The sequence below is a fragment of the Chelonoidis abingdonii genome, chromosome 8, assembly GCF_003597395.2.
Source record: "Chelonoidis abingdonii isolate Lonesome George chromosome 8, CheloAbing_2.0, whole genome shotgun sequence".
In the NCBI taxonomy this organism is placed as follows: Eukaryota; Metazoa; Chordata; order Testudines; family Testudinidae; genus Chelonoidis; species Chelonoidis abingdonii.
The window spans coordinates 32,466,233-32,489,082 of record NC_133776.1 but is presented as its reverse complement, the minus strand read 5'-3'; the positions used below and the strand labels follow the sequence as shown (position 1 = coordinate 32,489,082).

General features: G+C 41.4%; 1 protein-coding gene across 1 annotated transcript in view; it reads right to left on the bottom strand.

Moving 5' to 3' along the window:
- Nucleotides 1-22,850, bottom strand: part of SLC9A9 (solute carrier family 9 member A9) — a 327,170-nt gene that overhangs the window by 101,562 nt on the left and 202,758 nt on the right. The window contains exon 12 of the mRNA XM_075068481.1: nt 15,999-16,152. Coding sequence (XP_074924582.1) covers nt 15,999-16,152 — 154 coding nt within the window. The remainder of the gene's footprint in view (nt 1-15,998; nt 16,153-22,850) is intronic.

The window sequence follows — 22,850 nt, the reverse complement described above, 5'->3', positions numbered from 1 at the left end:
GTGCTGCTAATCTATTGAGGCATGACATAAACTGGGGCATCTTCCCCCTGTAGATCCTTATGGCCTGAATCTCCTCTCACTTATCATCTTTTTACAGCAGTGTCACTCCACTGATTTTAACACTTACTCCTGATTTACCCTATTGGCAGTGAGAGAAGAAAAGGGCCCTGTATCTGGAAGATCAGCTAAAGTTGTCTCTCAGACTATTCCAAACCATTCTGCATACGTTACTCTGGTTTTATTTCTCCATTGTTCAGAGTGGGGCATTGCCCCAGGTAACTCAGATGCAGAGCCACCACTGAACCTAGGCCAGTTTATAGCTTTTAGTTACTCATGTGAAATGTATTGTTTTTCATGGTTTAAATATAGAATTAAACTTGGAGTTTTTTAATGTGTGTTGTCCTAAGGTTACTCTGAACCAAACACACAACTGATCAGAAAACCAAAATTTCCTGAAAAAAAAAATAGTGCTAGAATAATTCCTCTTTGAAAGTTTTCTGCAGGATTTTTCAAAATGAAACTAAATGCGCATTTTTATTTCATTTCAATACACCTCAAAATGAGATGTCAACATGGAAATTTTAATTTTGCTTCAATTTAAAATGTCATTTTGTTTTGCTTTTTGGAAACAAAAAAAAATCAGATTTTCTACTTTTGGTTTCTGGGTTTTCTCACTCCCCTCCTTGTTTATCGTCCTCTAATTTTTTCAGTAGAAAAGGTTAGAAAACAGTAAGAATGTGTGCCAGCTAGTTTTGCTATACTTCATATACTTTTTTTAAAAAAGATCTTTTACCTGGGAGTCAGGAGTAAGTGAGCAAAGAGGCACAGAATTAAAAAAAAAAGGAGAGAAGGGGGGGATAAAAATCAAAAGAAAAAAATAAGAAATCTGATAAAGGAAACACAATTTTGGGTTTCCAAATATAAAATAAAATACAATAAAATAAAACATTTTAAGTCAAAATGCACAGAAATTTCTCATTTGGTTTGAAATATCAACTTGAAATGAAATTTTTATTTAACGTTTTTTGGTTGGAAAATTTGTCAAAAAATTCCCTGCAGAAAACTGTGTTTTCAACCAAACAACATCTTTTCAACTTAAAAATTTTCAGTTTTACACAAAAGTCAGGGGGAGAGGGATAAAAATGAATATATTTGGAAACCAAATGTAATGAGATGATACAAAATTACTCAAGATAATTAAGTCCAAAGTTGACTGTGAAGACTTAACAAAGGGATCTCACAAAACTGGGTGACTGGGCCACAAAATGGCAGATGAAATTCAATGCTGATAAATGCAAAGTAATGCACATTGGAAAACATAATCCCAACTATACACACAAAATGAAGGGGTCTAAATTAACTGTTACCAGTCAAGAAAGCGATCTTGGAGTCATCAGAGACAGTTTTCTGAAAGCCTCTGCTCAGTGTGCAGTGGTAGTCAAAGAAACTAATAGAATATTTGGACCAATTAGAAAAGGGATAGATAAGAAGACAGAAAATATCATAATGCCACTCTATAAATTCCTGGTATGCCCACACCACGAATACTGTGTGCAGTTCTGCTTGTCCCAAAGATAATTAGAATTGGACAAAGGACAGAGAAGGGCAACAAAAATAATTATGGGTATGGGACAACTTCCATCCAAGGAGAGATGAAAAAGACTGGAACTGTTGGCTTGGAAAAAAGAGGCCTAAGGGGAAATATGATAGAGGTCTATAAAATAATGACTAGTGTGGAGAAAGGTAATAAGGAAGTGTTATTTACCCCTTCACATAACACAAGAATGAGGAGTCACCAGATGAAATTAATAGGGAGCAGATTTAAAACAAACATAAGGAAGTATGAACTTCTTCACCCAGTGCACAGTCAGCCTGTGGAACTCATTGCCAGGGGATGTTTTGAAGGCCAAAAATATAACTGGGTTCAAAATAAGGATTAGATCATGGAGAATAGCCTGTGGGTGTCCCTAGGGCTCTAACTGCTAGAAGCTGGGACTGGATGACAGGGGATGGATCACTCAGTAAATGGCCCTGTTCTAGTCATTCCATCTGAAGCATCTGGCACTGGCCACTGTAGAAGTCAGGATACTGGGCTAGATGAGCAAAGGAAGATATATGAAGCTACACTACCTAATCACCATGACTAATGCGATCATAAATCAGCTCTTTAAACAAGACATTTACCTGAGCCTTTTCAGAAATTAATTTGTAAAATAGCAAATAGTACTGGATGAATAGATGTGACAAATGAACCTCACAAAGGATGGTTTGGATCAGTATCCACAAGTGTGGGGGTGAAATCCTGGCCCTACTGAAGTCACTGGGAATTTTCTCACTGTCTTCATTAGGGCCAGGATTTCATCCCAGCTGTTTATCTGAAACTTGTTAAGACTCAAAAAGTTCCATGTTCCTTCCACCCTCAAATAGGTCCTGATTCAGCATAATATTTAGGCATGTGTTTAACTTCAAGCATCAGTTTTCACACTGATTTCAGTAGAACTACTTAGGACGTCAAAGTTAGAGGTTCAGCTTACTTTGAGTCAGGGCTGGCTCCAGGCACCAGCTTAGCAAGCAGGTGCTTGGGGCGGCCACTCTGGAGAGAGAGGCGGCACGTCCAGGTATTCGGTGGCAATTCGGCGGAGGGTCCCTCACTCCCACTTGGACAGAAGGACCTCCCGCTGAATTGCCACCGATCGGGATCGTGATAGCAGCTTTTTTTTTTTGGCTGCTTGGGGCGGCAAAACCCCTGGAGCCGGCCCTGCTTTGAGTGGCTTGCCAAATTCTGGTGTAAAGTAACAGTGCATCAGTTAGTTCTAAAGAATTCTCATCTGATAGTTTAGAAACAGTCTAGAGATATTAGACTGTTTGATTCCTTTGTTGTTGTTTGGGAAATTTCAGTACATTGGGTGATGACGACAAGCCAATAGTTGAGTTAAATCTAGGGATATTTTGTTGGCGGAGTCTCTGTATGAATGCATGCTTACTCATACTAAACATATCACTGAAATTTTAAAATAGTATTTTAAATGTTGATAACATAAAAGAATCATTTCATTAATGCAAACCCTGATACTGATGCTTGATTATAATATTCCACGCTATATGTTGGCTTGAAATTCGCTTGAAATAACTACAGACAAATCTGGGTTTCTGTGATAAATCATAGTCATTATATGATTAATTCATAATAAGCTGAAATGTATGAATCTGTCTGAAATGCTATTTAATTCTTCCTATCTCTTGTACCAAAAATTCTAGAATAAAAATGTAATTCTTATTTCTGCCTTTCTTTTCCCTTTGGGATGACCACTTGGTGCTTATCAGGGACTCCTACAGCACAAATGGTTTTGAAGTTTGTTTAGCATCATTCAAGCAAATTGATAGGGGAAATAAGTCTGAAAGAGCTTTCTTAAATCCTTTATCTTACTGGGAAAGTACTGAGATAGGCATTGTAGTAAGTCACTAAGATTCATCACTTGCACTATTTCTCATTTTCAGATAGAAATGAGTGGAAATTATCCAATTTCTCTTTTTATAATAATGCCCAATACATTTAGTGTCCAATTTCACTCTGCCTTTTGGTTTATAGCATTTGCCAGACTAATGGCTCTCTGGCTGATGTTATAAAGGCTACTCTTATATATATTATAAAGGTATATTATATATACCTTTCTGGTGTGCAGAGTAGTGTCCATGGGAAGAACATTCATACGACCTTGATGTATATGATTGATCAGAATGTCAGTTGTAGAATGAGCTATACTCTGTGCACCTAGAGAGGGACAGTAACATAGGTGGCTTTTTGCCATGTTCTCCCTCGTCTAGTGGGGACAGCCAGGGGACCTGGTGCAAGTCAGAGCAGCGTCAAGAATCTATTCCCCTTTCCACTGACTCAGGACCACCAGAACACAGTGCTTTCTTGCCATGATTCCCATCCATATCCTACACACCCACTATACTTCAGGGAGAAAACCAGGAGCAAGTGGCACAGAACGGATACTGACTGTACAGCATCTAGGATTATTTCTGCAAAAGTAAAATTCTTAGATGATATTTAAACCAGCTTTCCAGCCAATCTGTAATACCAGAACAGTGCAATGGGGAAGGTGGGAGGGCTAAGATCTGGCTCTGTGCATCCTGTGGCTTGTGAGTTAAATGGCATGGCACAGGCTATAAGCAGTTTAGCAGTTAACCTATCTGCTAAATGGATGATCACATTCTGAGCAGGAATTAAAATATGTCCCTCCTGTAATTTGTCCCTCCCATTAATGAATTTAGCATCTAGAAAAAGGGTGCAAATCACAACTAGAAAAGAGGAGGCTGCAGTAGAGGATCACATGGGAGATTGTTAAAATGGCAGCAGACAGCATCCTCTGTATGTGAGCATGGGCATATGGACACACTATTTGGTAAATAAGCTTCTCTGTATGTGTTAATTGAGGGTCATGTGGGACATGAAATAGCAGGGTTTGGTTCAACAATGGTTTATCTTCACCTACTCTTGTGGGGCTAGATTGTGCTCATATCTTATCTAGTAGTTTAACACATTGTTCCTCTTTGGCTTGTTAGTTACTGTTATGTCAACTACCCACCACCCGCTTAACATGCAGACAATTATTTATTATTAAACTTTGTGCTGGTTCTTAGGATAAACCCATGCTGATAAAAGAAATACTTTTTTCTATTAGCACTAAAGTTCCAGGCTTCAAGTTGTTCTTAATTAATTTCAACTGCATTTTATTAGGTAATAACAAACATATGGATGACCACCAAAGCTTATCCTGAGGGACAAACCTATCTGAGAGACAAAAACATAAACATAACATCACAGATGGAAATTACAGCTGGCAAATGGCCCAATGCCCACTCCAGTGCCCCAACATGCTCTAAAGCAGGGCACCCTTCAGGGAGGCATTGGGTCTCCTTCTCCTTGCCCACTTACAGAAACATTGGCAGGGAACCCCCCTCCCCCAGCTCTACTCAGACAAAGCTGGTAGAAGAAAGACTATCGATATTTACTCCTTCAGCCAAGGTGTCAGGAGTGGGTGGATAGGGTGGGCCTGCTGAACTCTTCTCCTTCTATCACACATTGAATTCTGTGCTGCGGTGGTGGTGGGGTCACCCAAAGCATTGGTCTTGGAATTGACACCCTCTGAGATTCATGGAACGGTTCCTCCTCTGAACTATTGTTTCAGGCTCTCAGCAGATGTTTTCATATCAGTTACACTTGGGTCATGTTTTCAAGGAGTTCTTCACAATTGTGAGAGCTAGAAACTTTTTTTGTTTTAATGCCAGCTCAGATTCTGATGTAATTACATAATTCTGCAAGCTCCTATAGTGCCTATGCCTTAACCTGTCCCTGAGAGAGTCTAAAGTGCCAGAAGCCAGGCTTTCCTCAGTTTCTGACATCTAATGTTTTGTTAGCATCAAGACATCCCAGGTGTAATTGTACATGAGGCTAGGAGCAACACCATGGTTTAGTTGTGTGCACGGGCAGACAGCTGGCTAGGCTAGTACTTACACCTTTCTACAAATAACTGCTATGGTAACGGCTAGACACATTATGTTTAATTATAGGCTTTGGTGGATTTCAGTGACATTCAGCTGGGGATTTAAAAGACTTCCCAGCCGAAGACAGTTTGATCTCTGTTGAAAGTGTGTCAAGGCTAAAGGGAGCTCAATGAGCAAAAGTGGCTTGGCTGAAATTGGATTCCCAGTGGGAGACTTTATTGTAAAATGATGTAAGGAACCAACTGTACTATTGCTAAGAAGAATAAAAAAGTTTGTGAAAACAAATAAAGATCTTTGCTCATCAGAGCTTTAAATCATCAGTGTTATTGATGTGACTGTGAAGGAATATCTTCTCTGCTGATTACAAGCGTTCTAATCAAAAAGCAAAGTCATAAACATAATAGCATGAAGTGCACAGAAATATAGAACATCGTAAAGATCCAGATCTATTAGAAAACATGCGTCCTTTAACCTAAACTATGTGGCTCTGTGTTATGGTTACTGGGAAATTACAGTTAAACACAGTTAGGATGACATTTCCTTTTGCAATAGTGAATCAATGGATCCTTCATTAACACTGAATTGTTTTCTAGCCCCCAAGAGAAAATATGACACAAGTGATTACAGGTATAGGATAGCAGAGGCCAGGAAAAAACATTTAAGTAAACCACCTTTTCCAAAATGACCTTCCTTCATCTTGACAAATAGTGAAAGGAAAATGTGCTTATATAAGCAAAACAATTAAGCAGGTTCATCACAGTTCATAGCTACTGCATCATGGATAAATCTGAGGTTGTAACGCATGCTTATGTCAGATCTTATTTAGACTTTTGCCAAAGAGAAGCTGTGTTTTGTCTTGCATGGAGCAGGGGAGGAGAAAAGGGTGCATTCAGTTCTGGTATGTGACAATTCCCTGTGCGTCTGTGGGACTGGGGATGGCAGAAGTGGATGCTGAGTGTTCAGGGAACTGAACCAGCCTTCCACTTGGCCCAGGGAGCTGAGGAGCAACAAAGACCTGCCTCATTCCTTCCCTCTTCTCTATGCCCACCTTAAATACATGACCACAGCCCAGTGTTTCATCTTGGACTGTAGATGGGACCAATCCTTTAGCCAGAGCAGTGGGTGCCCCTTGCAACAGTACACCAGTAGCAGTCATCGCCACTCCTGCAGACCTGTGCTTCTCTCTCTGTCCTAGCTTTCAGCACACCAACAGTTAGCCACACAGCCTATCCTACTAGTCAGGCTACTGATTTTCTCTCCACACACATCCCTGTCCTTTGCCAGCATATGAGCATATGGCATATGATCCCTATGAACAGAGAAACTTTTTATGTCATCTGCAAATGTTATTAGGACACTTCCACTTTTTTGTGCCCAGGTCATTAATAAAAATGTTAAATAAGATTGGTCCCAAGACTGATCCCTGATGAACTCTACTAGAAACCTCCCTGCAACCTGACATTTCACCTTTCAGTATGACCCATTATAGTCTCTCCTTTAACCAATTCCATATCTACCTTTCAATTCTCATATTAATGTCCATCTTCTCCAATTTAACTAATAATTTCCCATGTGGAACTGTATCAAATGTCTTATTGAAATCCAGGTGGATTAGATCTACTGCAATTCCTTTGCCTAAAAAATCTGTTGTCTTCTCAATGAAAGAAATCAGGCTGGTGCGGCACAATCTACCTTTTGTAAAACCATTTTGTATTTTATCCCAATTATCATTTACCTTTATGTTCTTAACTACTTTCTCTTTCAAAATTTGTTTAAGGCCTTGCATACGATTGAGGTCACACTAACAGGCCTGTAGTTTCCTGGATCACTATTCCACTATTTTAGCAATCCTCCACTATTTATTCCAGTATTTTAGCAATCCTCCAGTCATAGGACATGACCCCCTGAGTTTACAGATTCATTACTTGATTTCAGTGGTCTTACACTGCGAATGAATCTAAAATCTAAAATCAATATGTCATCTGTCACAGACTTGTTCTTTCCTCCATTGGCTGAGACTGGGAATTACATCTATTATGGAAGCTGAGACTCCAGAACAAGTGGATTCCCTGGAGTAACATCTCAACGCTCTCTCTTGATAGTCATGTCCCAGTCTGAGCAATTATTTTTGTTTACTTTGAAGTATTTCTCATTAATAACCAATGAGACCTTATCAAATATATACAGATGGGGGATGACCACAAAGACATTGTTAAAAGTTAGTATTTCATAATGGTTAGTGTTTCTTTGAATAGAGGCTGTAGAACATTGAATAAATGCTTCTGAGTCATTGAAGAATTGCTGGAAAAAGATACACAAAATGTCTAGAAGTCCCTTGACAAATATTTGCATAAGGGGAGATGATAAACAAACAAGATCTAATACCTATCACAACAATATTTTTATATGACATGTTTTATTACTAGCTTTGTATTTCTGCTGTGCCTGTCAGGACAATCATTTATCCCCAAATCACTGATTGGAGATTTACTGTAAAATGTAGTTTGCTGTTTTAATCTGAGTAAGGGGGAATGAGGGGGAAACATATATCCAAAAGCATTAGCAGGTAATATCCAACATCTCTGAAGACACATTTAATGAATGCTTCAATTTGTCTGTGAACTCATATTTAAATGGCCATATTCTTTGTTTTGCTTTTAAAATATCGTGGTATCTTTTTCACACATGGTTCACCCATTATCAGCCAAGACCAGAACACCACAAGCCTATCACAATGGGCAGAAATGGCCATTTTTTTCTTTTTATACCATGCAGATAAAACAAAGGACAAAGTAACGTTTAGGCATCTGATGCAATCATTTCTGTTCTCAGAAAGGCAGTTAGTAACTAAGTAAATTATAATACACTTGAGTATGTAGACCTAAAGTGCCTAGAGATTTTGGGTGCCCAATTTGAGGAACCTTAATGAGGCCTGCTTCAGAAGGTGCTCATCTCTTTCTGAAAATAAGACCACCTTAAGGTGACTCAGAGAAGTCCAGGCTATCAGCCGCATCGGCAGGTAGCGATCGATTTATTGGGCATCGACATATCGCATCTCATCTAGATGCCAAAAATTGATCCCCGAACGTGCTTCCCGTCGACTCCGGAACTCCATCGGAGCGAGCGGTAGCAGTGGAGATGACGGGGAAGCCGCGGACGTCGATCCCGTGCCGTGAGGATGAGAAGTAAGTCAGTATAAGATACTTCAACTTCAGCTATGGGATTCCCATAGCTGAAGTTGCATATCTTACATTGACACTCCCCCTAGTGTAGATCAGGCCTCACTTTGGGCACCCAAGAATCTAAAAGACCTGATCACTTTTGAAAATTTAGGCCACATCCTTTTAAAACTAAGATTAAAAATAATTCAGCCTGTTTTTTCTCCCCAAGAACTCTTTAACACACATTTTTGTAAGTCACTCTGTGTGTGCTGGTGAAACATGAGGTAATTGCAATACTTTATCCATAAACTGAATACTGATGTTCATAAGACAGAATATTGCAATGTCGTGTAACATAAGGAAGAACTATATTTCTAAACTCTTTTAGTCTTGCCTTTAGGTACAATTTCCTCCATGATGATTACATGATTACAATTTTAAAAAGAAACCAGGGTGTGGTTTCTTTTTAAAATTGTATTTTAGGGTGTGGAAATGTTGAAATGATCAGAATAGATTCTGTGATTGAAAGACATGATTTTCCAAGCACAGAGCATCTTGGTTAGACCAAAAATCAGCCTTTATGTAAGAAGGCACAAGTCTTTCACTGTAGTTGCACTTGCTTACTTAAGGTTTGAATTTGATGGAAAGTTCTGGACATTGATAATGCTGGAGGGGGCTCCTGGGACGCACATGAGCCTCTTGTTAACAGAGTTGGCCTTTGGTTCTTGTAGGCTAGCAGGTACTTGAGTATTCCCTCAACTTTCCCAACATCCACATTTTGCTCAACCATCTGCTGCTATTCAAGGCTCCCAGCCAACTCTCCACACTAGCCAAGGGACAATTTCTTCCCACCAGACCAGCCAGTGAGTCCTAAGGGGCTACAACATATAGCACTGGTCACTTCTGGGATGGAAAGGGGGTGGTGAAGAGAATATGGCACTGACACATTTTGGGGGTGAAGGAAGTATATGAAATTTTTTTGCAGAAATTTTTATCACCTGGCTGACATTTTGTTGACTGAAGTGGAACATTTGAGGGAGACCACATCAGTGACACACAGGTTGTTTTGACATAGATCAGACTATATATTTTGGAAATTTGGTGAACAAATTGGAAAGCTAGGAAGGCACATGTAGTTGTAGAAGAGAAGAAAATTATTTTGCAAGACTGTCATCTGTGGAGGGGGGGTCTTCTTCTTTGTGCCAAAGAAGGGAGTGACAGGCTATATTTACAGAAGACTGAACTCTAGTAAAACAAATATGATCAAAGTTCCCTACCTAGGGAGAGGTGGATGACTGCTAGATATCATTGAAACATATTGCCTTTCACAGAGATTACTATTTATATAGTGCCACTAGTTTGTATGGCCCTGTCAGATATACAAGAAGTCATGGTCGCTGCCCTGACAATTTTACAATGTAAATTAGACAGATAACCCAATAAATAAGTACAGCACACCCATGCTGTGCAGAGGAGGGAAGAGATCAAAGCATACGATGGGAAGGGAGGACAGCTTTTGGAAGTACATTATTTGTACAGTAAACAGACTTTTTGATAAATGTAAAACAAAATATTTTTGCTTATTTTTAATATCATCAGGTAACAGATTATTATGATTATTATTGTTTACCTGCACCTAGGTTAGTTTCTCTTCAACGTGTTTAAACTCAAGCACAACCGCTCTGTGACCTGGCTAGACTCAATCAGCCTGGGAAAGGAAAGAGCTGAATCCCCTGAGCCACTGACTGGAGCAATGCTGCTAAGCTACTGGCCTGTCCCACTTGGCTATATGTGCAGAGGAATATTTACATGGATAAGGATAAGATCCAATTAATCCAACTAACCTCAGTGATCACAGCTTGAACTCCCAAGGGGGTGACTATTTAATCATGTATAGATAAGCCAGTTAAAGTTCAATAAATGTGAAATTGATTCAAAATATTCATTAGGCAGAGAAATCAGGGACATCAAAACCACATTTTTCTTTAAATATAAAATTCCTACATAATTCTCTCTCTTTAGCTGTGAAGTTGATGCAGTAAGAAATTCAATGGGAATTGTGCACCTAACTCCTTTAAGCTCCTCTGAAAATCCTAGCCTTAGTTACTAGACTAAATTATTTTATTAAATGAATCAATTTAGAAACACAGGCCCAGATCCTCAAAAGTACTTAGGTACCTAATTCCCATTGAAATCAGGGGTCCTGGGCAGAAGCATCTTTTCCTGGAGAGTTACTATCCAACTTCAGTGGTTCTGATGTTTCATTAAGGAAAGGACAGGAGGTGAAAGAGCTAATGAGGGCGGGATGAACAGGAAGATACTCACATTTACTAACATGATTAGCTAAAATCTACTATCAGCCACTAACTTAGGACCCTGAAGACCTTTACTCTCATGGATGGTCTTGACTGATGAGATCAGAACCATTGAAATTAATGGGACTGCTTATATTGGTAAGGGCACATGAGAAGCTGCCCTTCAAATTTCCAAGAAACTAAATGAGGGTAGGTATCTAGGGTTCTAAACTTGTCCTGGGAAATTGATGTGTAACCATTACATTTTTTTCTCTTGATCTTAAGCAATGTTTCACTTCACAAGACTGAATCAGGATATTCCTCATCAGCCCCAGTTTTTGCTGCCACTTGCTTTAATCTGAGGTAGGGTTATGCAACAACTTTTCTGCTGAGTAAAAATGAACCAACAGCAAGTCTGCCAGACACCTGAGGTGTATATCTAAATTGCAATGAACTTGGCTGACACTGTAGGAGATGAGAGAATTAAAAAACAAAAAATCAAAGTATCGAGGAAATACAAAGCTCACATACTATATATGGATGCACGCATTTTATGTTTATACAGTATATTTGTATGCTAGTCCTGATTTTGTCTGCAAGCTTTTATCTGTGCCTCTTTATTAAGGCTCCCATTTAGTTGTCTTCAGCTGATATTTTACAGCAACAGTCTGACATGAAGGTTTGTTAATCAGACATTACTCTGTAAACAAGCAAAGCATACACTATATATAGAATAAATGATAAGCAACTGTGAATTACAAGATGATAATGCCACTAAGGTTTTATTTGGTGACATTATAAGTTATGGCAGAAAGTCCTGAATGGATTATGAAATAATCTGAACTCAGAAATGGCATTAGAACCTCATTAAAAGTTGTTTTGCAAAACACCAAATATATCTATATAATGGATATTACATTGTATTAAAAAAATTAAACATACTTTCCCCCACTTTCCTTTTCACCTCTTTTCTATCACTGCCCACCCATCCCTCTCATAGCTATCCACCAACATGAATTCATTTAAAAACTCACAATAAAGGAGCAAACTCATTAAGTAACAAATCATTGGCTGACTGCTGCACAAACAAAGAGGCTGGAGGAGATGCATAAAGAATTTCAGGTAATATTTGCAATTCACATGGTAACCTCTACTCATGAATTACTGCAGCTGGCAGAGCAGGCCTTAAGGTGGATAAAGCTTGGTTACTCTAGCAATGCTTTCTCTTGGCCCCTCCACAAACTTAGTCAGAGACTGCTCAAAGTACATGCACCAATACTCTTTTATTGTTCATGCCTATCCCCACCACGTACTATTTACATATCTTACAGACCAACACCCTGGGAGACTGCTAGCTTCTCCTGCCAGGAGGGATCTAGCTCTCCTTGCTCCTCCCTTTCCTGTCTCTCTCCCCTTGGCTTCCTCCCAGCCAGCTTTTTATAGCAGGCTGGGCATTCAGGCCCCCAAGTGCATCCCTTCAGCTGATTAGGGTGTAGCCTCCCCAGCCAGTCCTAACTAATCCCCCTTTTAAGTGGAGCTGGGCTAACAAAGGCCTGGCTTGGATCTCCTAGCCAGCACCCTGTTACAGTTACCTATGAACTGATACCCCCAGAATCAGTGGCTCCCCTTTGAAAATGTTGACCATAATATCTCACCTCTTGTTCTGCTACTGTTACCAACCTATTTTCTAGGAAGGAGCCTGAAAGTAATCTGGACCCATCCCTGAACTTCTTAAATCTACTTCCAAGGGCAGGAGTTCTTCTCATTTAGGATATGTCTACAATTCGAGGTGGGCTGTGATTCCCAGCTCGAGATCACACACTCAAGCTAGCTTTCATCAAGCTAGCATGCTAAAAATAGAAGTTGCCACAGCAGCCTGAGCAGCGGGAGGGGCTAGTACCTTGAGTACATAGCCATCCGAGATGCTAGGCATATACTTGTAGTGGCTAGTCCTTCCTGTCACAGCTACACTCTATTTTTAGCATGCTATGTCTCCTCAAGATGGAAATCACACCCCCAGCTCAAACTGTAGACATATCCTTGGTTAAGAATTATCTAAGTAGAAGCACAACCAACAGCATGTTCCTGACTAACAACAGAAAACTGTGATTGTTGTTTGTCCCTCTGGTGTCCAAAACTGTATCCATAACTACAACCAGAGGAAGATTACAGCCTTCTCTGTGCTCTTGATCTATACACAGACTATAAACAGGTTATTTCAGGTAGTTTATGTAACAACTCCCTCAAGATGAACAAAAATACGCTCCATTCATGGGTTCTCAGTTAAAACAAACAAAAAAACAACCCAGCAGTTACATGAACTAGCCTTTTGGGAGGGAGGGATCCAAGCATCCAGCCTACCTGTGACAGGCTCAGCTAAATGTAGGCCTGGCTTGATTATTAGTAATTAGACATGAGTGAGGCCTCCTGTCTTGGGAGACAGGATTATGGAGTTAAATGGATCAGCAGAATTGAAATGGAAATGGGAACAGAATGTCTGTGTTAATGAAGTTAGGTAAATCGGTCAATAAGCTAAGAGACAGAATGTCTGTATTAGCTCAGGTCCGAGGGAACACCTTTACAATAGACAAGATATCAGTGCACAAAATAAACCTGGAATGTAAAATGAGGTAAAGAGTAGGTCGAGAATGGAACATGTACGGACACAGCATTCTGTCAAGCAGGGGTGGCCAACCAGAGCCTGAGAAGAAACTAGAATTTGCCATGCATCTGACAAAGTGGGTATTCACCCATGAAAGCTTATGCTCCAATACATCTGTTAGTCTATAAGGTGCCATAGTAATCTTTGTTGCTACCCCTCTGATACTTGACAGAATTTACCAATGTGCATTGCCAAAGAGCCACAGTAATATGTCAGCAGCCCCACATCAGCTCCCCACCCCAGCACCTCCTGATCCCTTCCCGCACCTCCTGATCAGCTGTTTTGTGGTGTGCAGGAGGCTCTGGGGAGGAGGGGGAGGAGAGAGGGTATAGCAGGCTCAGGGGAGAGGGTGGGAAAGCGTGGAGTGAGGGCATGGCCTGTGGCAGAGCCAGGGGTTAAGCAGTGAGCACCCCCCGGCACATTGGAAAGTTGGTGCCTGTAGCTCCAGCCCCGGGGTCCGTGCCTATACAAGGAGCCACTTATTAACTTCTGAAGAATCGCATGTGGCTCCAGTTGGCCACCCCTGCACCAGTGGATAGTTAATTGCCCAAGTAGCTGGCTGACAGTTAATTAGGCAAGGAGTACCTGGGCCTAATACAGGCTAAGGGCTCATTCAGGAAGCCCCAGAACAGAGGAAGCCACCTGAGGAGAGAGGATCCACTGTGGGGGGGTTGGGTAGGAAGCTACTTCCAGTGGTGTCTCCCAGGAGAGCAAAGGTTCATGGAGAACAGGAACAAGCCTAAGGAGAAAGTGATCCCAGGCAAGGGACCAGGGCAGCTCAAGAGAATAAAGTGGGTGAGGGGCCTGGGGAGCTACTAGGGGATGACCACGGGCTCAGCGGAGAGTGAAACACTGGTTGGGGAAGACTGGCATCCAGCAGAATGCCCAGCACAGGCACAAGTTCCAGGCAAGAGGGGCGAGACATAAGACTGGTTAAGCCAGGGGTGGAGAGTTTCCAGTGCAGTAGGTAATTGAAGCTTTTTGTGTTGGTCTTTTCTGTTAAATAAATAATAGAAAGCCTCCTTGGACTTATTTATACCCTGGGTAAGGAGAAGCTGAAGCAAGGGCTCACCTGCAGCATGGTGCTTGACCACAGGGGGCTTGCCAGGAAGACCCTGCCCTTACACCAGCTAACCTTAGAATTAACCACAGAAGTGTTTACTGGTATTTTATAGAAATGAGAGACAACAGGAATTGAAAGACAGTGGATATTAAACCTCCTTACACAGAGGTGGTCACCACTGAGCACTCCTCTTAAGAATAATTTAAAATTTTGCCTGTTCTGCCTCATGGCACAATGTACTTGCGTCTCCCATAGCAAACGGATGTCTCTCTGTTTTTCCCTGTCAGAGCTTTGAGGAGCACGATAACCTCTGAGAAGGAACACACTGTGCTTAGCAATCAGCTCGTACATAGTCTCCCTCAATTTTGACGCCAAAGAATCAAAGGTGACCAGAGGAAATAGTGAGAGGTATGTCATAATATGTACTGGGCTAAAGGCTGTCCTCAGCCACATCTGTGCCCCACTTAGGGATAGGGTTGCATGAGTGAAACTGAATAGAGGATTTGGTCCATCACACTTAAGCCATCCCATTTCTTGAAATGAGCTCCAAATAGAAATAGCAAATATGCTGTACCCATTATACAAAATGCTCATTAGCATTCAATCAAAGTGCATATCACATTTCTGACTAAATATCCCTTCTTTTGCAATTAGAAATTAAACAAAATTAAATAAATAAAATGATGATTTCCTTCTTCCTGATGTTGACATAAAAGCGTGTGTGTATATGTGTGCGCACAGTTCCAAGAGATTCTGCCATTGTCCCCTAACAACTTAGGTGAGCACATTTCTTGCCTACATTTTGCTATCTGCCCGTCTTTGTCACTAGCATGGCTATGTAAGTTTCCAGGAAGGGGTTTTGATAAACATTGAAGTAATGTTTGGCATTTTTGTGAACAAGTTTTTGATTAGGGGCAGGAACTGTTTTTCTATCTATATCTTTTAATCTCATATAGCGCCAAGCACACTTTGTCAGCATTTAATGATAATAGTGAGTTTAACGAATAGTAGAGAAACACATCTTTAAGAATCAGAGATAGGCTTGAATTAGACATTTGGACCAACTCTCTCTTTCCCCCAACCCCCCAGCATTTTGTCCTTGGTGGCTTGGACCCATCCCTATCGATGGATCTGAAGGAGAGCACTAGATCCATGCCCTGTTGAAGTTTGGAGACTTTCAGAGCCAGATCCAAGCTTTGTGGCTTGTAACTGTCTCTACTGACAACAATGAGTACTGAAAAGTCAAGGGGTTGACCATAGCCATCCTATTATTTTACTGTATTAAATAATTGTCAGATAACACTAACCTGATCTGAAGCCATGTGAGCATCGGCGTGGTGCCCCCACCAAAAACCCAGACTGTGAAAAACACGATAAGCAGCGTTGTGGTAAACATCATTTGTTTGGATTGAGATTCTGTGTCCCGAATAGCCAGTGCAAACGCTATTGCACCACGTAAACCTGGGAGAGAAAAGAGACATGCACCGCAACTTAATATGCTTGGACATAAAACCATTTCACCCTTTCCAGCCCCAGTCCTATTCCTTGTGAAAAACCTAAACAAATGGGCCTAAATATCAATGGGTGAGAAACAGAATGTTCATCTCATCGATGGCTGCTACAATAGCTTCCACCATGCTAGTGTCAAATAAGGACATCTGGCCTGAAGATTCATGTTGCTACAGGGAATGAAATGTTGCTGCCTCCAGCAGTGGTGTTGGAATAATTTGTACAGTAGGGGTGCTGGAAGCCATTGAGCAAAACTGTCAACCCTGTATCTGATGGAAACCACTTCAAACCAGAGGGTGTGGTAACACCTCTAATTCCAGCAGCCTGGCCTCCCGGGATTCTGATGAACTTACTTTGGCTGGAGAATTTTGTCTGTGTACTTGTCTATAACACAACTACTTGTAAAGCAAATTCCTGCAAGCATGTCAAAGCAACTAGTCTTCAATGAGGAATTAGATACCAGGAAATCACAGTTTAAATTAAAAAATAAAAGGAAAAAAAGGAGAAAAGAAAAGCTGTTTGTGTTACCAGAGGGAAGTCCTCCCCCATTTAAAATTTCTCAAGCGATAAAAAACATTTTTTGACCATGGCCTCATATTTCAAACAAACAAAAAAGCAGAAATTATGTATTAAAGTTGTAAACGCTACAGACAAATAGACTGTGAGCCTTTCAGTAACAGACACTGAATCACATTTAATTGATCTGATGATGTTTCACACACACATAATCAGCTTTGCAGATTTTCACAATGAAACCATTCTGATAGTTACAGACTAATCAGACATTTGTTTTATATCCATATAGTTCTTTATGTCAGGAATAATCTCCAACAGCCAGACTCTGACACCCTTATCCATGTTAAGTAGCACCGTAATCCTTTGTGTAGTCCCACTGATGGAATTAAGTAATAGTTATCAGAATGTGGTCCCTTAGGACATTTCTTGTTTGTGGCCAAATGAAATATAATATTTTAAAAATCATTTTTGTGTTAAGAACAAGCACAAGCAATAAAGACTAATAAGTAGTTTTTAGAGAAAGATTTAAATACCGGTAATAGAAGATGCAGAATAAATGCTGTTTTAAAACTATTATATAGCATGGCATTTGAAATGTTACAATAAATGTAAAATTTATCCACCTACAGAGACTGAATAAATAGCAAAAGATACAAATGGGGGAAAACAACTGAGTTTAAAAAGCCCCCTAGGGTGTAATAAGCAGACAAAAAGGACCTCATAGTATGACACATTACAAAAGACAAAAAAACAAGAACTAAAGCACTATTCGTGGCTGCATAATAGGAATACTTTGAACTTCCCTAATGCTTTCCTTTTATCTTTAATCTTTTTTGTATTTTTCTTGAAAAACTAATAATCAATGGGGAAAATGCAAAGAGAATATTTAAATGAATACAATTCCTATGAAGGACACAAAGCACTTTGCAAATATTAACAAATTAAGCCTCACATCAATCACCTTTGCAAGGTGGGTAAGGTTTATATGGGGAACATTTCACCCACTGCAGAAATGTAATTATCTTTGGAGTAGAACATGGAAGCCATTTAATAGCACACAGCAACAGTGTGTAACATTTTGTACAGCAAATGAAGGGTTCTGTATCAAATCAAAAGCAGAAGCATCACAAAATGGAATAATCTCAATTGAAATTTGTCAGTGACACCCGATTTAACTTCTCTGGCTCTTGGGAGTACTTGTTTTTACTTTTTATCTACCCTATACACCATATCTGGGTGTTGGTTTATTATTGACTCACTGGGAAGAGTGTCACCAATTGAACACCAACACAAAAGACCTCATGTAAAACTAGGGAGGTGTTAGTGCTGCTCTTCATAGCCCTAGTGCAACAGCATATGGAATATTATATGCAGATCTGGTTCCCTTAGTCTAGGAGGGGGATGGAGGAAGGGAGGGAAGAGTGAGCTCCTTCTGGAGCAGGGGGTGGGAAGTAGGAGGAAGGGAAGAGCTAGCTCCTGCCGGACCTGGGGCAGGGAGGCACAGAATGTGTCCCCCCAAAAGGGGTCAACGTTAAATTTCTGCACATGCTCCTGATGGGCCAAATTGGTAATTTAGAAAGTCTATGCAGGAGAAGGAGAAATGGGAAACCTGAGATACTCCAAAGCTTTGCAGAACAAGGAGTGTGTGTGTGTGTGCGCGCGCGTGCGTGCACGTGAATGTGTGCACACGAGAAAGAGAGAGAGTGTGTAAGAAAGATGACTCATGGTATATATGTGGAAAGTGGGGTCTCTGACTTACAGTAGACAACTGAACAAAGAAGGTGCAGTACAGTGGGATTTTCAGCACATATACTATGGGGAAATGGGGTAGACTAGGGCATTTTGCCTCCTAGTGGAACAATGGATAGGGGAAAGTTGTTTCTGGTCTGTGTATGGAAAACAAGATGTGATATGTGTGTGTTATGGTTGTGTGAAAGGGTCAATGAGGCTCAGAAGCGATTCATTAATCAGTTAGACCACACCTGGAGGAGAACTAGGCTTGATAAGCAATCCCTGATTAAGGATGGAGTCCAGCTGAGCAGAAGCAGGCCCAGCTCACATAAAGCCATGCAGTGAGGGCCAAAGGAGGCTTGGAGAAGGAAAAAGAGAAAACCCAGAGGGAAAGTAGATGCTCTGTGAGCCTGGCCCTGAGGAATGGATATACCTAGAGAGATGGTGGAATAGGAAACAGCTCAGGGAAATAACAGCCAGGCTTGGGACAGAGCAGACTTGGCCATGGATTCAAGGGTCTCTGAACTGGAATCTGGAGTAGTGGGCAGGCCTGTGTTCCTCCAGCCACTGGGAAAGTGGCAGTCTTAGCAGTGAACTAGAAGACTGCCTGAGATAGTTTTCCCTTTCTAGGTATCAAAGTTTCTCCATACAAACCATAATGATCTGGATGGAGGGGTACACCACAAAGAAGAAGCAGCAGCAGCCAAGTCCAGAGAGAGAAAGAAGCATGCAAAGGGTGAACAACAGTAAGAGGAGGCTGGTCGAGAGCTAATCTTCAGGTGAGCCACAAGGAAGCGAATAGAGAACCTTGTGACAGATCCTCTGATCAAGGAGCATAGATGGGATAGAGGAGGGCCAAACAGCTGGTCTGGATACGAAGAGTAAGATGCTCAGCATAATGAATTAGTGGGTGAGAAGGAGGATAGTCTATGATTGGGTCTATGAGCTGTAGGCAGCACATGCATGGTGCTTTGTGGGAATTTGTAGCCCACATTGGTTATGATCTCAGGGGAGTGGTTTAAGAGGGATGTAACGGCAGATAGGGATACAGGAATAGAGTTAAAGACGTTTATATACAGTGGCATATCTGACCTGTACACATTTAGTTCAGAGATTTCATGAGCTGTGAATACAGCAACCTTAAATATTGCAATGTTTTTTGCTGTTTAATTTTATTGAGTCTGTAATCAAGTTGTAATGATTATGACTGATTAGCATGTGACTCCTGGCAATGTCAGGCAACATAGTTTATGTGGTCACAGAAGAAGGAATGAGAAGGCAGAGAAGTAGGAAGAAAATCGGAACTTTGTCTACCTGAGAAAATATAGAGTGAGACTTTCGAAAGCACTCACGGTTGACCTCACTTTGCTCCTACTGAAGTCAAAGGTAAATCTTTCATTGACATCAGTGAGCAATTAGGCCAATACTGAGCACTTTTGAAAATCCCAGGCTCAACCTTTGATAACAATGATACTTTCAGCAATGGATGTAGATGATGGTTTAACTCCATGAGTAGGCAGGAGCAGAGTGTGTTCAGTACTGCTTCAGAAACTCTGGTGGAACCTTGCTCATAACATGTTTCTGTCCACAAACAGCTTGTGTACTAACTCATAGGGCAGAGGTGGGCAAACTATGGCCTGCGGGCCAGATCCGGCCCATAAGGGCTTTGGATCCAGCCCACGGGATTGCCACTCCTATGGTGTCGCGAGCCCCGCGCTGCTCCTGGAAGCAGCCGGCATCATGTCCCTGCGGCACTGCCCCCCACGGCTCCCATTGGTCGGGAACGGGGAACCATGGCTAATGGGAGCTTCAGGGGAGATATCCACAGGTGATGGCAGCGCGTGAAGCCCTCTGCCACCCTCCCCTCCCCCAATGACTGCAGGGACGTGTTGCCGGCCTCTTTTGGGAGTGGTGCAGTGCGGGGCCAGGGCAGCCAGGGAGCCTGCCCTGGCCCCGGTGCACGCAGCTGCAAGCCTGGAGCCACTCCAGGTAAGTGGTGCTAGACTGGAGCCTGCACCCCGACCCCTCCTGCACCACAACTGCTTGCCCTGAGCCCCTCCTGCACTCCTCCCTGCACCCCTACTCTGAGCTCCCCCTGCACTCTGCACCCCCTCCTTCACCCTAACCCCCTTCCCTGAGCTCCCTTGTACGCCCGACACCCGTCTTCTGCTCCAACCCTTTGCCCTGAGCCCCTTCCTGCACACCGCACTCCTTCCCACACTCCAACCCCTTCCCCCAGCCCTACATTCATGGCCCTGCATGCAATTTCCCCACCCAGATGTGGCCCTCGGGCCAAAAAGTTTGCCCATCTCTGTCCTAGGGAGAAGTCAGTAATGGGACTAAAAGTCACATATCTTGTAATAGCTGCAATTCTTGAGCAATTCTTGATTAGTTAAGGACAACAGCTTTTTATGTTTTATTCAGTATTTTAGCTACTTTGGTTTGCTTCTCCAGAAGTCTAATTAGCACTTATGGCTGCTCTGCCTGAGGAATGAAAGCTTCTTTGTCTATCAGTTAGGAGCCAGTCAGAGTTGCAGTGAGTTATTTGTTCTGTACTTTGGTGAAAGCTTTCACAGCTGTGTGTATTGTCTCCACTCTATAAACAAATCATCTTTTCAAGCAACTTCCATTTAGAAAACACTTCAGCAATTCAAATGATTAAGGCTATGTCTACACTAGCACTTATGTTGGCAAAACGTTTGCTAAGATACCTCTCTTTTTGTAAGAAGAAGCTTAATACTTAACAGATAGTCAGAATTAAGCTATTTTAGACACACACACATGCACAGACGCACACACAGTTTATTGAAAGGAGGATCTTTCTCAGCTCCCTCCTAAGTGGTTTTACTTCTCACAGCTCAAACATTCAATAGGGTGTATCACCCCCTCCCTGTGATAAAGTTCAGTGGAAGGAACTCTCCAAGGATGTTGTGCAGTCTATATGGTTTTATAAAAATTTAATAATAAGTGAATATAATGGTAACTGGAATATGCATCATGCAAAAGGTCTCTTGTAAGGTATCATTATAAAGCTTATAATCTACTCAGTGTTATCATCCTATTTGTATAAATGTATCACTCTTGTATCTGAAACTAGAAATATGAAATATAACTCTGAGAGCCTACTGTAATTATGTAAAGTGTGAGCCATTAATGGTGGTTTGGAATCTTGATGACTCCTATTAACTGGGACCATTGTTTGCAAATGGCTGTGTTTACCTGTAAGTCTTCCTGTATACCTGTGTGCTGGCAAGTGGGCAATGAAGTCTTGCAGTGACATGTGATCATGTCACCTGAACTGGAATCCATCTTTAACCTGGTGTCTTTCCACTGAGAAGGAAGGGGTGGTTACTCAGAGAAGGACAAAAAGATTCCCGCCTTATGCAAAAGATTATGTAAAGGGTGGAAGAGAACAAAGGGGGAAGAGAAGCCACCATGAAGAATCTGCTAGCTACCACCTGAGCTGGGACAAGAGCTGTACCAGGGGAAAGAATTGTGCCCAGGCCTGGAAGGTGTCCAGTCTGAGAAAAAACATACTGAAACATCTCTGAGGGTGAGATTATCTGTATTCAGTTTGATTAGACATAGATTTGTGCATTTTGTTTTATTTTGCTTGGTGACTTACTTTGTTCTGTCTCTTACTACTTGGAGCCACTTAAATCCTGCTTTCTGTATTTAATAAAATTACTTTTTACTTATTAATTAACTCAGAGTATGTATTAATACCTGGGGGAGGCAAACAACTGTGCATATCTCTCTATCAGTGTCATAGAGGGTGAACAATTTATGAGTTTACCTTGCATAAGCTTTATACAGGATAAAAAGGATTTATTTGGGTTTAGACCCCATTGGGAGTTGGGCATCTGAGTGCTAAAGACAAGCACACTTCTGTGAGCTGTTTTCAGGTAAACCTGCAGCTTTGGGGCAAGTAAATCAGACGCTGGGTCTTTGCTAGAGCAGACGGAAGTGTCTGGCTCAGCAAGACAGGGTGCTGGAGTCCTGAGCTGGCAGGGAAAACAGGAGCAGAAGTAATCTTGGCACATCAGTTGGCAGCTCTCAAGGGGGTTTCTGTGATCCAACCCGTCACAGTGGCGTAGTCAAGCATGATCTGTGCACAGCTGATTGCTCTGAGGTACTGGTAGTGAGTTTTAAGTGTGGTGGCTGGAGAATAGAAAAGTGGTTACTGGTTTGTTATTTTCTGTTTGCTTATTTCAGGTAAGGGAATTAGGGACAGGAAAGGAAGCAAAATAAGTAAGATTAAAGATCAGAAGAAGCTAGAACTATACACCTTTGCGGAGAACATCCCACTGGCTAAATCACAGATTGGGAAAAACAGGAAAGCACAGCTAGAGATGAATAGAGATCTTGGAAAAAGACAGGCAGTTACAACTTTCGACCATTGT